The 15,715-nt window shown below is 43.1% G+C and overlaps 1 protein-coding gene across 2 annotated transcripts; it reads right to left on the bottom strand.

The window, feature by feature from the left end:
* Positions 1-2,218: 2,218 nt before the first annotated feature.
* Positions 2,219-13,025, bottom strand: LOC124151645 (CD9 antigen-like). Of its 2 annotated transcripts, XM_046524210.2 has the most exons (8): positions 12,911-13,025; positions 10,627-10,827; positions 8,931-9,005; positions 7,792-7,887; positions 6,327-6,392; positions 5,697-5,780; positions 3,722-3,774; positions 2,219-2,334 (listed from the first exon to the last, which is right to left on the bottom strand). In XM_046524210.2, the coding sequence occupies exons 1-8, from the start codon at positions 12,974-12,976 to the stop codon at positions 2,286-2,288; spliced, it is 690 nt and encodes a 229-aa protein (XP_046380166.2). In that variant the 5' UTR covers positions 12,977-13,025; the 3' UTR covers positions 2,219-2,285. The 2 variants fall into 2 exon arrangements, with proteins under 2 accessions (XP_046380166.2, XP_048242530.1); XM_048386573.1 differs by lacking the exon at positions 8,931-9,005.
* Positions 13,026-15,715: the final 2,690 nt, after the last annotated feature.

Here is a 15,715-nt window from a genome sequence, read left to right as displayed (position 1 = left end):
GTTGGTTGGATGGTTGGTTGTTTAACGCCGCACTCAGCAATATTAATCACTGGAATGTCTGGTCCTGACTCGATTATTTACAGACCGCCGTCATATAGCTGGAATATTGCTAAGTGCTGCGTTAAACAACAAACAAACAAACACACAAACAAAATCATCCATTTTTTACCACTATTTTACATTTTACGCCCTTATGGAATCTGATTCGGGAGATAATCGAGACTGGTTATTTTCCTGTGTTGACCTTATATATTTCCAGATCTGTACTGGTTCGTCACCAAGGAACGTCTCCAGGTCTAAATCAAACCCAGGAAGATCTTGCTGTGAGGGATGCCAACTGACGAGACGGCTGAGTGAAATATCACAATGGCTAAGGAAAGAAGCAACAGAACCGCTTCCTCCATATGTACCATATGTATATAAAAAATCATTTATTGAATCGGTTCCTGTATTAATTTTCAAACGAACAGATTGATTTGTGTAGACAGAGTAACATGCTCACATTGTTCAAATACATCCCCGATATCGAGCATCTAAATACTGTTTTGTAATGGTTTTATGTCACCGGCGTCGAATTGCGTGCGCCTTAGGCGAAGGACACACACACACACACAAACACACACACACACACACACACACACACACACACACACACACACACACGCACGCACGCACGCACGCACGCACGCACGCACGCACGCACGCACGCACACAGACATACACATACACACACACACGAACGCACGCACGAACACGCACGCACACACACACATACACACACACACGCACACACATACACACACACACGAACGCACGCACGCGCGCGCACACACACACACAGAGACACACACACACACAAACACACACACAATTTCAGTGTGTGTTTACATCCCTGCTTTGTATTCTGATAGCATAGACGAATACAATGACCATAACAATGAAGATATGAAGTACATGTTATTTTATTTATATTATGTTTACATTGTTGAGTACTGAAACAATACATCAATTATGATATTAATCAGTTATTTGTAGAGCTGGTGTAAGGGTTCAGTCAAACACTCAGGATTTTTACTGCCGCCTTGATAGGAACATTCCCGATTACAATTTGTCAAAAGTCTGATCAAGATCCTGTGATTTGTGGCGGGAAATTTACAAATAATCAGATATTGTTCAGGAAGCGTCCAGATTCAGCCGTTTTCAGCCGAATGCGTCCCGATTCTCCCGTTCTCAGTCCGAATCTGATCCGATTTGTATCTTCCGCATGGTGAAAAAACGACAGAATCTGTCCCGACAGCGTCCCGATTCTACCGAATGCGATCCGACAGAGATCAGACAGTGAACCGACAAAGACGGTTCGCATTCGGCATGATCTGGACGCAATCTGGACTCAATCGACAAGAAGCGGCAATGAACAATTCTTGCCCGTTCATCACCACAGCGTCCTGATCCATAAGACACCGTCGAGATAACACAGGACATTGTTACGATTTTGATCCGATGCACCAGAATCGGGCTTCACACATCGTGCTTCAGCAATATTCCAGCTATATGACGGCGGTCTGTGAATAATCGAGTCTGGACCAGACATTCCAGTGATTGATATCAATCCCCGCAATTGTAGCCTCATGCACTCCTCCGTAATTTCTATGATACAGTGAAACCTCGTTAATCCGGAAGGTATCGTTTTTAACGAAATCGTCCGGATTAACGAATTTCCGGATAATCATTGGTTAGTAGTTATGTCAACTGACCTTATCAAAGGCCTTCCTAATAGTATTTGTCCGGATTACGCGGTTTCCGAAATGAAGAGTTCGGGACTTACGAGGTTTCACTGTATACATGCATTACATAGTCAACATTGAACATGAAAAAATGTATATAAAAAAATGCAACGTGAAATTTGACTTATAACACATCATAAATTGCGTTACACATATTAAATGACAGGCGATGTTGACACGCAAAAGACACGTGAATACATACTGCAATGCATAAAAGTACTTGATGACATTCACAGTTGAGTGATTGAGTATGGTTCAACGCCACTTTTAACAGTATTCCAGTTATATCACGGCGTGTCAGCTTAATGTGGGAGGAAAGCCCGAAGTGTTGCAGGTCTCAGACGTTACCACTTCGGTGAAACCCACGAGCACGGGCATGGTGCTGACAAACCTAGAAACATAATAGGGGCGAACCGGGATTCGAACCCAAAATCCTAAGGGACGCAACTCTGCACAGCGAATCGCGGCGCCCTAGACGAATGGGGCACCCGTGCCCCCCATTCACACTTGAGACACATATAGTACGGAGGTTTCTGTGTATGGATGCGTGCTGAAATAAAAACAAACATGAGTCAGAGATTAGCCGGAAAATAAAAACGGGAAAACATATGGAGAATATTTTCTGTGTCGTGTGAAATATCACGTTTCTCTCATCGAGTGAAGGAGGGAGGAAGATATTTTCACGAGTGGCGTATACTGTTTGTGCTGTTGTCTACCGGAAAATTAGATTATTTCATTACAAATGTAAAACCTTGAAACGTAAATTCCGTAAATTGTATTTGCGACAGAAATCTTTAAAAATATAAACAAAAGTTACACAAAATATTTCGGGTCACCAGCATTCTTTAGCATACATTTAGATGTGATTATACATGTATACCAAATCAACTTCAACAAAATAATATTCATGAAATTGATGTGGGAAGCGAAAGAATACACGCTATTCAAGTAACAAAAATGGTGCATCGCGAAACGAACAGTCTTGAATGACGAATTAAATGGGAAATCTACAGTTTATAACGAAACATTTTCAAGAGAAAAACAAAAGGCAGGAATCTCCATAAATGACCATCTGTCATTATTTTGTCTTGTCAGTGTGGAACTAACGTAACAAGGAAGTCAACAGTTTGTGTACGGGCTGGACACTTACGATAAAGGGAGACAATTTGCAGGGAGGTAACTCTTGTATAACAATAATTTCGTGTTCGCTACAGTGAAATACCAAGTGTTACAGGTATCTTCACTGCAATGAAAATATCACTTTTCTCAACTTCAGAAAACTCAGTCTTTCACACTGAAGTATATAACACAATTTTCCCTAAAAAACCACAACGTAAAGTTGTTCACTGGATATGGTGAAGCCCTGAAGAGTGAAGCGCAAAGAATGGTTCAGCTTCTCCGAGAAAGAAAAACAATGGCCAAACAAATATTCAAACACATTTACTTTTAGGAATTTATATTTCCGCGGAATATCTGAGTAATGTCTGCGATACCGCGCAAGTACGTTACAGTATATCCGCAAATGTACCTCGGTCATTCCGCAAATGTTAGGCGCCAATTCCATGAACGTCCGCGATGGGGTAGAATAGGTCTTCAGCAACCCATGCTTTCCGTAAAGGGCTACTATACTTGTCGTAAAAGGCGACTAGCGGGACCGGGTGGTCAGGCTTGCTGACTTGGTTGATACATGTCATCGATCCCAATTGCGTGGATCGATGCTCATGATATTATTCACTGGATTGTCTGACTCGATTATTTACGTACCGCCGTCATATAGCTGGAATATTGCCGAGTGCGGCGTTAAACAACCAACCAACCAACCAACCAACCAACCGCGATTATTCAGCATTGATGCTGCGTTAATTGTGCAATTCTACTGCAGTACTCCTGTTGAACTGTCATTATCAAATCAGTTGGAACTGACACGAAACACTCACCTTATCTCTCTGATGACGCACAGTAATAACATCGAGATGATCATCCCTAAGCCCTGCCAAAAAGAACACAACTTGTTGACTATACTCCACACACAAATGTAGATCCATAGTGACAACCACCTAGCTTTCCTCTACTAACAGCGGAATTTAAACTAATCGTGTGATTGAAGAAATCACAAACACCCTTGGGAGGCTTGGTCCTCAGGAACCTATGCTGGTCTTATAGGAGATCTATTATGAAAAACACGCACTCACGCACGCACGCACGCACGCACGCACGCATGATTTCATTATACTAATAGGAAGAAACAATTGCACTGATCCCAAAACCAGCGCGCAGTCAAATCGAAACCCAAGCTAGAGGCCACGCGGTAGCTGTGACGTCATAGCGGAGAGACGTCCGCCATTTTCTTTTGTTTACAGTGATTACTAATCTAGTGATTTTTCGTTAACCTCGGCGTAATGAAGACGCGAAATGGGGTATTGTGTTGCGTGGGTGTGTACTAAATCATCAAACAAAAGTAGAGTGTCATTTCGTCAAATTTACATGCGAAATGGACGATTTAGCGAGGAGGAAAGTTTGGCTAGAGCGATGTCAGCGTGGCGTAAGAGGCGACTAACGGGATCGGGTGGTCAGACTCGCCAACTTGGTTGATGCATGTCATCGTGTCCAAAATGCGTGGATCCATGCTCATGATGGCAAAACATGCAGAATGAACACTATTACATTTGTAAGACGTCTTTGGTACATTAGACTTGAAGGTTAGAATTTTCTGTGTGCATAGTTACTACAATCCCTGAAATTAATCGATTTCTCATTTTTAAAATAATATAAAACAAGTTAATTCTCATTACTACGTACATAAAATACACTGTTTTAACAGGATAGATGATTAAATGAAGATGTCTTGGTCATGAAAATTCACCAATAAAAAATATCAAGCAATTGTATTTGCCCTGGGAATAATTTTACGATAAATGTCAACGTGAACAAAAGTGTTTGTGTTAATTTTCTTGGATAAATGTTTATTATTGATTATTAATTATCAGAGGCAGATCCAGGTGTTTTCAGGTAGACGACTTGGCCACCCGTGCCCCTGGCCCCTTAATCCCGAGCACCAGACAGGGTAACAACAAGTACCATCGTTTAACGTCTTTTATGACGCGGCCGGGGATCGAACCCCGGACCTTCCGCTCTCCGGCCGGACGCTCTACGACTAGAGGAGGCACAGGTGGCCAAGTCGTCTAAGGCGCCGCGATTCGCTGTGCAGAGTTTCGTCCCTTGGACACGCCAGAAACCTATGATTGCGGGTTCGAATCCCAGGTCGCCCCGATTATGTTTCTAGATTTGTCCGCACCATACCGTGCTCGTGGGTTTCACTGAAGTGGTAAACGTCTCACACCTACATTACTTCGAGCTTTCCTCCAACATTAAGCTGACAAGCCTTGATATAACTGCAATACAGATAAAAGCGGCGTTAAACCCAACTCACTCACTCACAACCACTAGACTAGACGGAGGCAGTCAGGATAACAACGAAGTGCATGCATGTAGACACCTATGAATATAGCATCCTTTCCGAGACCATGGATCCCCGGCCTCGTCATACCAAAAGACGTTAAAAGATGGTACTTGTTGTTACCCTGTCTGGCGCTCGGCATTAAGGGGCTAAAACTGGTCGGCTCGGAGTAAGCATACTGTGTCTGAGTTGGGTATTCATGTTAAACTGCGGCATGGTATCTCAGTGAGCTAGCACTATAAATCGGCATCAGTCCGGACTAGAACAAGCAGCCACACACACACACACACACACACACACACACACACACACGTTGCTATAAAAGTGCAATAATCTTGGACGCGACGTTAAACCCAATTTCACCACCATCACCAACCGAGACGATGGGCTTAACACCATCCCCGTCATAGTTAAGTGTAAGTGCTAACAAGTACTGATGTGTTCACCACACTCACCATCACTAACCCACATCCTATCGCCACGTCAGCTATAACCCTGTGTCTCTGGGAGGTGACGATAAACATCTGATCAGCACAAGACTAGAAACAAAACATGTAATAAGATACAACTTACAACACAAGAAACTGCTACAGTCTTAATATGACGTCATACGACTAGGCTTAAGAATCTCATAAAAACATAGACAATAAATATAGGCCCAACTCCCCAACGTCCATCGTTCTTGTTACCGATAAGACCCGTGAAGATTCCGGGGTAGAATTGGTCTTCAGCAACCCATACTTGCCGTAAAAAGGCGACTATGCTTGTCGTAAAAGGCGACTAACGGGATCGGGTGGTCAGGCTCGCTGACTTGGTTGATACATGTCATCGATACCAATTGCTTGGATCGATGCTCATGCTGTCAATCACTGGATTGTCTGGTCCAGATTCGATTATTTACAGACCGCCGTCATATAGCTGGAATATTGCCGAGTGCGGTGTTAAACAACAAACCAACAAACAAAAATGTTAGCGATAAAATTGTTATCTGCCACTATTACAATTTTCACGAGGTCCTCTACCCCTTAATCTTTATTGCTATCCTATATGTATACATAATTGTCTCTGCATACGAAATGCCATACCTTATTTAAGTTGTCCAGTGTGCATGAGGAGTAATTGCCAACATGGTGGATAAAACAGCAGTTCATCTGAATAAATGACATTTAAAGATACAGTGAACTATGGTTATAACGAACACGCTTATAACGAACTGACGGATATAACGAATTTATTTTTTGGTCCCTGCCATTTGCTGTATATGTGCTGTATATATTCTTATAACGAACTACGGTTATAACGAAATAAAATAAGCCGTCCCTTTGAGTTCGTTTTAAACGAAGTTTACTGTACTTAAAGTAGGCCATTTTACTGCGAAATGTACACAATAACAGTTACTATGGACACCTGAACATGGGATACGATTTTACACAAAGACAGCCAGTCCCAGACTAATGGCACAAGACAAATTAGTTGTCAGAAAAATGTGTTGTTTTAAAGTTTAAGAGAACCCTTACGCCCACCACCGCCGCTAGTGAGGCTTAAAATCCCTATCGCTATACTCTACTGTACTAACTACTAACTATACTTTGCAATACTTCACCATAGACATATATATACACACAACGGTACTGTACTGTACTGTGCTGTACTATACTATACTATACTATACTATACTATACTATACTATACTACACCATAGACATATTTATACACACAACGACACTACACTACACTACACTACACTACACTGCACTGCACTACACTACACTACACTACACTACACTACACTACACTACACTACACTACACTACACTACACTACACTACACTACACTACACTGTACGGTACGGTACGGTACCATGCTATACTATACACACACAAACACTTTTATACTATACAGCATGGGACATACTATCCGGGGTAGATTAGGTCTTCAGCAACCCATGCTTGCCGTAAAAGGCGACTATGCTTGTCGTAAAAGGCGACTAACGGGATCGGATGGTCAGGCTCGCTGACTTGGTTGATGCACGTCATCGATTGCGTGGATCGATGCTCATGATATCAATCACTGGATTGTCTGGTCCAGCCTCGATTATTTACAGACCGCCGTCATATAGCTGGAATATTGCCGAGTGCGGCGTTAAACAACAAGCAAACAAACCAAACCTATGTTACACTTTACTATACTAAACATGTACCATACTCTAACACACTATATTGTACTATACTACACACACTCACTCACTCACTCACTCACTCACTCACTCACGCACTCACCCAACCACCCACCTACCCACCCACCCACTCACTCACTCACTCACTCACTCACTCACTCACTCCATTCACTCACTCACTCACTCACTCACTCACTCACTCACTCACTCACTCACTCACTCACTCACTCACTCACTCACTATGCTATACTATACTGTACAATACCGTGATGTATTATTCTATACTATACCTATCACTACTCAATATTTTTAGAAAAATGTGAACATTAAATATTTTCAAATGAAAAGTAAGATATAGAGTAAAGACTTGTACCGTTTTCTGGAGTCGATCAATGGTTATTTTATCATGTTGAGGGTTGTTAATCTTCCTGACATAATCTTGCAGTAAACCATCAATAGACGCTTTCACCTGAAAAATATATAACAGTTTAATTGAAAGCTACTACATGAAAGAGCAATTGATTACTAACAAAACAACTAAAACAATAACGAGAGGAAAAAATACATTGCTCATAGAGAAAAACAATGGTCATAATTTTTTTTATAGATACGACTAATCACCAACTGAGTATACGCAGAGTATATCAACATCAACACATATATACTACTCAAAGTTTGCTAAGGATCATCACTTTAAAACATACAGTAAAATACGGTTATAACGAGCTCAAAGGGACCGCTAATTTTAGTTCGTTATAACAGTAGTTCGTTATAAGCATAATTATATACAGCATATATACATCAAATGTCCGGGACTAAAAAATAAGACTGTTCGTTATATCGGTCAGTTCGTTATAAGCGTGTTCGTTATAACTGTAGTTTACTGTAATACATCAAATTGTGCCTATCTGTTGAAACAGCCATAGACAATATTTCAGGAACATGACACCAATTATCAGTCAGCCGCTCGTGGTCAGGCTCACTGCCCTGGTTGATGCATTTCATCGTATACCAATTGTTTCATAAAGGTAAGCGTCAATTTACACCTGGCACATTTTACACAAGAATAACTGTCTCGCGATTTTTTTAAACATTATTCCATTATGATTAGAAATGTCAGGATAGCGAGAAATGTCAGACTGTATTCCCTAGACCGTTTTGACATTTGTATTTACAGACATATTGCTGAAATATTGCTGAAAGAGTGCGGCGTTAAACAACACACAAACAAACAAACAAACAAACAAAACAAACATTTTAAGCTGAGAAGCCGTAATATAAATGAATTGCATGTTATTTCATGGCATTTGATTAGCTAACCAAGCAATCTTTTGCGTAATGTTTCTATAAACCTGAAAACAATAAGGCCACGCTCACTTGCGGGCTCTCGTCACGATATGGCTGAAATATTGCCGATGTGACGTAAAGCATTAACTCACTCACTCACTTGCGGGCTACAGTTTCCTCAAAAATAAATAAAACAAAGCATAAAGTGTATAGGGTAGTACTTACCCTATCCCTCTGTGCCAGAATGTTCACACCGATCCCAACCATTGCGGCGGATGTTACAAGTGCTCCTAAAGATATCTGAAATGGATGTATTAGTACCGTATTGTCTAACATAAATCGCCAGGCAAAAGAAGGTATACACCCATATTATATGGCGGCTAAAAATGTTTGTTTGTTTGTTTGTTGTTTAACGCCACACTCAGCAATATTCCAGCTACATGACGGCGGTTTGTAAAATAATCGAGTCTGGACCAGACAATCCAGTGATTGACATCATGAGCATCGATCCACGCAATTGGGATCGATGACATGTATCAACCAAGTCAGCGAGCCTGACCACCCGATCCCGTTAGTCGCCTCTTACGACAAGCATAGTCGCCTTTTACGGCAAGCATGGGTTGCTGAAGACCTATTCTACCCCGGAATCTTCACGGCTAAAAATGAGGCAAAGAAAAAATGGTTATCTGATGGTGATGTTTTTCATGCATGTTACGACATGTAGTTGTGTTTGGGATCTTCCGTGTTTCGGGGACTGTTTTCAGACTAGAAACGTGTCGATAACGTTTAAATGGTCCAATGCAATTTTCAAGCTATAGTGTCTCGGTTGTGGTTCGGTGACTTCAACAGAAGATCAAAGGTGGGGTGAAATGGGGTTTAACGTCGCGTCCAAGATTATTGCACTTATATAGCGACGTGCATGCACGTGTGTGTGTGTGTGTAGCTGCTTGTACTAGTCCGGACTGATGCCGATTTATAGTGCTAGCTCACTAAGATACCATGCCACAGTTTAACATGAATACCCCACTCAGACACAGTATACTGACTCCGAGCCGACCAGTCCTTGTTTCAGTCCCTTAATGCCGAGCGCCAGACAGGGTAACAACAAGTTTTAATGTCTTTTGGTATGACGCGGTCGGGGATCGAACCCCGACCACGGAGGCGGTCAGAAGATCAAAACATGGGGTAAGTTGAATTTTTTTCGTGATTTATCTTTTCTCTAATTTAGCTTTTGTGACATATTTGCAAACACAAAAATTGTCTTCATTCTTATTATTGTTATCAAAACGTGCCTTTAAAACCGGAAACACGGCTAGCCCAGTCGTAGACATCTAATTTGCTGTTAGGCTTGCCACAATTCTTTGATCGTTCTTTCGAATTATGTCAAGGTTCGTCAACACCACACCGTCTCGGTGGTTTCACCATAGTGGTAAATCACCTCGCGCTTTCCTCCCACATCAAGTTGAAATAACTGAAATACTGTTCAAAGCAACGTAAAACCAAACACACTTAAAAGTACGTTTGTCTCTGTTTACGTATTGCATGTGTACGGGGGCGTAGTAGGGCCACGGTGAATTTTTTTTGTCTCAGTATCTCCTGCATAGGACTTAGTATCTTCTACGTAGGACTTATTATCTCCTACGTAGGATTAGATAGTTATTCTTGGCCATACTAAGTCCTACGTAGGAGATACTAAGTCCTACGTAGGAGATAATGAGTCCTACGTAGGAGATAGTAAGTCCTACGTAGGAGATACTTAGACAAAAACATTCACCATGGCCCTACTACGCTTCCGTACATGTGTGCACATAGCACATACAGCTTGTACAGATATCACCTACAGCTTGTAGGTACGACCACAGACGTCTGCTTTAAATCAGTTTGTACTATTGGCGTCAGAAGCGTGTACGACTACACTCACCCCTGTCAGAAACAATTTGTTGTGCATGACAGCTCCGCAACATCCGCAAGATCCAAGAATGACCGTAATACAACCAATAAAAATATACATGTAATCTGTCATGTATACTCCGGCAATGGTGGAAATGACTTTGTTGACCGGGCTCTGCCATAGTTCAAAACGACTCCAAATTCCAAAGGTCAGAACTCCCGTTCCCAGGAACTGTAATATATTGAAAACAAGCATGAAATACCCATATCCCCCGCCAATATGACATGTCCGGTCTAAATCAAAATCGTTGCCATGGAAACCCGAAAATATTTATTTGAAAAGTCCCAAACCTTCAAAAGGTACCAGTTCACCACTAGACCTATCTATGTGCAAAGTTTGGTTAAGATATCGCTCATGTTTTTTAGTACTGCATCGGAAACGAAACGTGAAGGACGGACGGAGGGACGGACAGCACCCATTCCTATATCCCCCTACCACTCGTGGCGGGGGATAATAACTGCTTTTATTTTTATCACACACACACACACACACACACACACACACACACACACACACACACACACACACACACACACACACACACACACACACACACACACGTGCATGCACGTATATATAAGTGCTATAATCTTGGTCGCGACGTTAAACCCCACGACGTTCACCTCACCTCCAGCGGCAGCACGGCCACTCCACACGATAACTGATTTATTCAGGCAATGCAGACTACATTCAGTACAGATGGTTGTGTTCATACGCTATTATAAAAGTGTACCGAAGCATACGTAAAATATATATATCAAGACCATTGTCAATACATTACAAACAAGCTACTCATTAATAATAATACATTTAGTCACAGATTTGTATTTGAAACTAGCATGGAACGATAAAATAATGTGACCATACATAACAATACAATATAAAAATGGACCATAGATCACCAGCAACCAAAGGCAGGAGGCAAGGTGACATAAGGTTTAACGTCGCGTCCAAGATTATTGCACTCATATAGCGACGTGTGTATGTGATTGTGTGTGTGTGGGTGTGTGTGTGTGTGTGAGAGAGAGAGAGAGAGAGAGAGAGAGACTGTGTATGTGTGTATGTGAGAGAGAGAGACTTTGTATGTGTATGTGTGTGTGAGAGAGAGAGACTGTGTGTGTGAGAGAGAGAGACTGTATTTGTGTGTGTGAGAGAGAGAGACTGTATGTGTGTGTGAGAGAGAGAGAGACTGTATATGTGTGTATGTGATAGAGAGAGAGACTGTGTATGTGTGTGTGTGAGAGAGAGACTGTATGTGTGTGTGAGAGAGAGAGAGACTGTATTTGTGTGTGAGAGAGAGAGACTGTATGTGTGTGTGAGAGAGAGAGAGACTGTATGTGTGTGTGAGAGAGAGAGAGACTGTATTTGTGTGTGTGAGAGAGAGACTGTATTTGTGTGTGAGAGAGAGAGACTGTATGTGTGTGTGAGAGAGAGAGAGACTGTATGTGTGTGTGAGAGAGAGAGACTGTATTTGTGTGTGAGAGAGAGAGACTGTATTTGTGTGTGAGAGAGAGAGAGACTGTATGTGTGTGTGAGAGAGAGAGAGAATGTGTGTGTGTATGTGAGAGAGAGAGACTGTGTATGTGTGTGTGAGAGAGAGAGACTGTATGTGTGTGTGTGAGAGAGAGAGAGAGAGAGAGAGAGAGAGACTGTATGTGTGTGTGAGAGGGAGAGAGTCGCGTCCAAGATTACTGCACTCATATAGCGACGAGTGTATGTGATTGTGTGTGTGTGAGAGAGAGAGAGAGACTGTGTATGTGTGTATGTGTGTGTGAGAGAGAGACTGTATGTGTGTGTGGAGAGAGAGAGACTGTATGTGTGTGTGTGTGTGAGAGAGAGAGAGAGAGAGAGAGAGAGAGAGAGACATGAATACCCCACTCAGACACAGTATTCATACACCGAACCGAGCCGACCAGTCCTTGTTTAATCCCCCTAACGTCGAGCTCCAGGCAGGGTAACAACAAGTCCCATCTTTTAACATCTTTTGGTATGACGCGACAGGGGATCGAACCAAAGGTAGGACATCATGCTGGGGACCATGGGGACTTACAGTACTTCTGCTACTTGCATGGTTCCCCCAGCTCTCTACATCAAGGATCAAAATACATCACTCGATCCAGACTTACGTCGACTGTAACGACAACAGTTTAACAATTGCCACGCATATATGGTTGACAATGATTTGGGGAAAGGGGTTGCTTTGCCTCCAGTAACATATTAATTTGTGCAAAATTAGGCAAATTAGTCTACTTACCCAGAGGAAAATGTTGAAAGTGAACATCAGACATTTGGTGCAAGAATAAAAGCGCCCAATATCCATGATGGGACGCCACCAATACAAAAATACGATCTCACATTTCTCGACACTGCAGTTGTCTACATTGAAAGAACCGCAAGCGGATATGATGTCATAAAGGATCGCCACGCTAAAAGCGTTCATTTTGTAATGTTCAATGGACACAATGCATCCACAAGATAGTTTTACACTAACTGTTCGGTGTTTCTTTCATGTGACTGGTGTTAACTTGGCTTGCTGACTGGTACCGGCTGGTGTCAAATCTTTTCATGAGGAGAATATTAAGTTTTAATCCAATGCAACGCATACCGTAGTATTCTCATATTACACGTATTGCTTGTAAAGAACGTCTCGCTGTAAACGGGTCCTCAATATCAAGCATGTCTTACTGTAATCTGTCAACCTGTAAACAGTGTCTCACTCTAAACAGTGTCATGATGTGTCTCCCTGTAAACAGTGTCTCAGTCTGTCTCGCTGTACACAGTGTCTCAGTCTGTCTCGCTGTAAACAGTGTCTCGCTGTGTCTCACTCTAAACAGTGTCATGATGTGTCTCACTGTAAATAGTGTCTCAGTCTGTCTCGCTGTAAACAGTGTCTCGCTGTGTCTCACTGTAAACAGTTTCACTCTGTGTCTCACTATAAGAGGTGTCACGCTGTGTCTCGCTGTAATCTGTGTCACGCTGTCTCACTGTAAACAGTGTCACGCTGTGAGTCGCTGTAAGCAATGTCACGCTGACTCACAGTAAACAGTGTCTCGCTGTCTCACTGCAAACAGTGTCACGCTGTGAGTCGCTGTAAGCAATGTCACGCTGTCTCTCTGTAAACAGTGTCTCGCTGTCTCTCTGTAAACAGTGTCTCGCTGACTCACTGCAAACAGTGTCTCGCTGTCTCTCTGTAACCAGTGTCACGCTGTGAGTCGTTGTAAGCAATGTCACGCTGTCTCTCTGTAATTAGTGTCTCGCTTTCTCTCTGTAAACAGTGTCTCGCTGTCTCTCTGTAAACAGTGTCTCGCTGTCTCTCTGTAACCAGTGTCACGCTGTGAGTCGCTGTAAGCAATGTCACGCTGACTCACAGTAAACAGTGTCTCGCTGTCTCACTGCAAACAGTGTCACGCTGTGAGTCGCTGTAAGCAATGTCACGCTGTCTCTCTGTAAACAGTGTCTCGCTGTCTCACTGCAAACAGTGTCTCGCTGTCTCTCTGTAAACAGTGTCTCGCTGTCTCACTGCAAACAGTGTCTCGCTGTCTCTCTGTAAACAGTGTCTCGCTGTCTCACTGCAAACAGTGTCTCGCTGTCTCTCTGTAAACAGTGTCTCGCTGTCTCACTGCAAACAGTGTCTCGCTGTCTCTCTGAAAACAGTGTCTCGCTGTCTCATTGCAAACAGTGTCTCGCTGTCTCTCTGTAAACAGTGTCTCGCTGTCTCACTGCAAACAGTGTCTCGCTGTCTCTCTGTTAACAGTGTCTCGCTGTCTCATTGCAAACAGTGTCACGCTGTGTCTCTGAAAACAGTGTCTCGCTGTCTCACTGCAAACAGTGTCTCGCTGTCTCTCTGAAAACAGTGTCTCGCTGTCTCACTGCAAAAAGTGTCTCGCTGTCTCTCTGTAAACAGCGTCTCGCTGTCTCACTGCAAACAGTGTCTCGCTGTCTCTCTGAAAACAGTGTCTCGCTGTCTCACTGCAAACAGTGTCTCGCTGTCTCTCTGTAAACAGTGTCTCGCTGTCTCACTGCAAACAGTGTCTCGCTGTCTCTCTGAAAACAGTGTCTCGCTGTCTCACTGCAAACAGTGTCTCGCTGTCTCTCTGTAAACAGTGTCTCACTGTCTCACTGCGAACAGTGTCACGCTGTGAGCCGCTGTAAGCAATGTCACGCTGTCTCTCTGAAAACAGTGTCTCGCTGTCTCACTGCAAACAGTGTCTCGCTGTCTCTCTGTAAACAGTGTCTCGCTGTCTCTCTGTAAACAGTGTCTCGCTGTCTCACTGCAAACAGTGTCTCGCTGTCTCTCTGTAACCAGTGTCACGCTGTCTCTCTGTAAACAGTGTCTCGCTGTCTCACTGCAAACAGTGTCTCGCTGTCTCTCTGTAACCAGTGTCACGCTGTGAGTCGTTGTAAGCAATGTCACGCTGTCTCTCTGTAATAAGTGTCTCGCTTTCTCTCTGTAAACAGTGTCTCGCTGTCTCTCTGTAAACAGTGTCTCGCTTTCTCTCTGTAACCAGTGTCACGCTGTGAGTCGCTGTAAGCAATGTCACGCTGACTCACAGTAAACAGTGTCTCGCCGTCTCACTGCAAACAGTGTCACGCTGTGAGTCGCTGTAAGCAATGTCACGCTGTCTCTCTGTAAACAGTGTCTCGCTGTCTCACTGCAAACAGTGTCTCGCTGTCTCTCTGTAAACAGTGTCTCGCTGTAAACAGTGTCTCGCTGTCTCACTGCAAACAGTGTCTCGCTGTCTCTCTGTAAACAGTGTCTCGCTGTCTCACTGCAAACAGTGTCTCGCTGTCTCTCTGTAAACAGTGTCTCGCTGTCTCACTGCAAACAGTGTCTCGCTGTCTCTCTGTTAACAGTGTCTCGCTGTCTCATTGCAAACAGTGTCACGCTGTGTCTCTGAAAACAGTGTCTCGCTGTCTCACTGCAAACAGTGTCTCGCTGTCTCTCTGAAAACAGTGTCTCGCTGTCTCACTGCAAAAAGTGTCTCGCTGTCTCTCTGTAAACAGCGTCTCGCTGTCTCACTGCAAACAGTGTCTCGCTGTCTCTCTGAAAACAGTGTCT

This window comes from Haliotis rufescens, unplaced genomic scaffold (assembly GCF_023055435.1).
Source record: "Haliotis rufescens isolate VD_foot unplaced genomic scaffold, xgHalRufe1.0.p SCAF_6, whole genome shotgun sequence".
NCBI classification, from domain to species: domain Eukaryota; kingdom Metazoa; phylum Mollusca; class Gastropoda; order Lepetellida; family Haliotidae; genus Haliotis; species Haliotis rufescens.
This window is presented reverse-complemented; position numbering and strand designations above follow the sequence as displayed.

What these genes read in the sequence shown, in the direction of transcription:
- LOC124151645 (XM_046524210.2), bottom strand. Translation starts at nt 12,976, where the DNA reads ATGGATATTGGGCGCTTTTATTCTTGCACCAAATGTCTGATGTTCACT. An exon ending in CTTTCAACATTTTCCTCTGG is followed by an intron (nt 10,828 to 12,910) that starts GTAAGTAGACTA and finishes AATATATTACAG; the next exon opens with TTCCTGGGAACGGGAGTTCT. An exon ending in TTCTGGCACAGAGGGATAGG is followed by an intron (nt 7,888 to 8,930) that starts GTAAGTACTACC and finishes TATATTTTTCAG; the next exon opens with GTGAAAGCGTCTATTGATGG.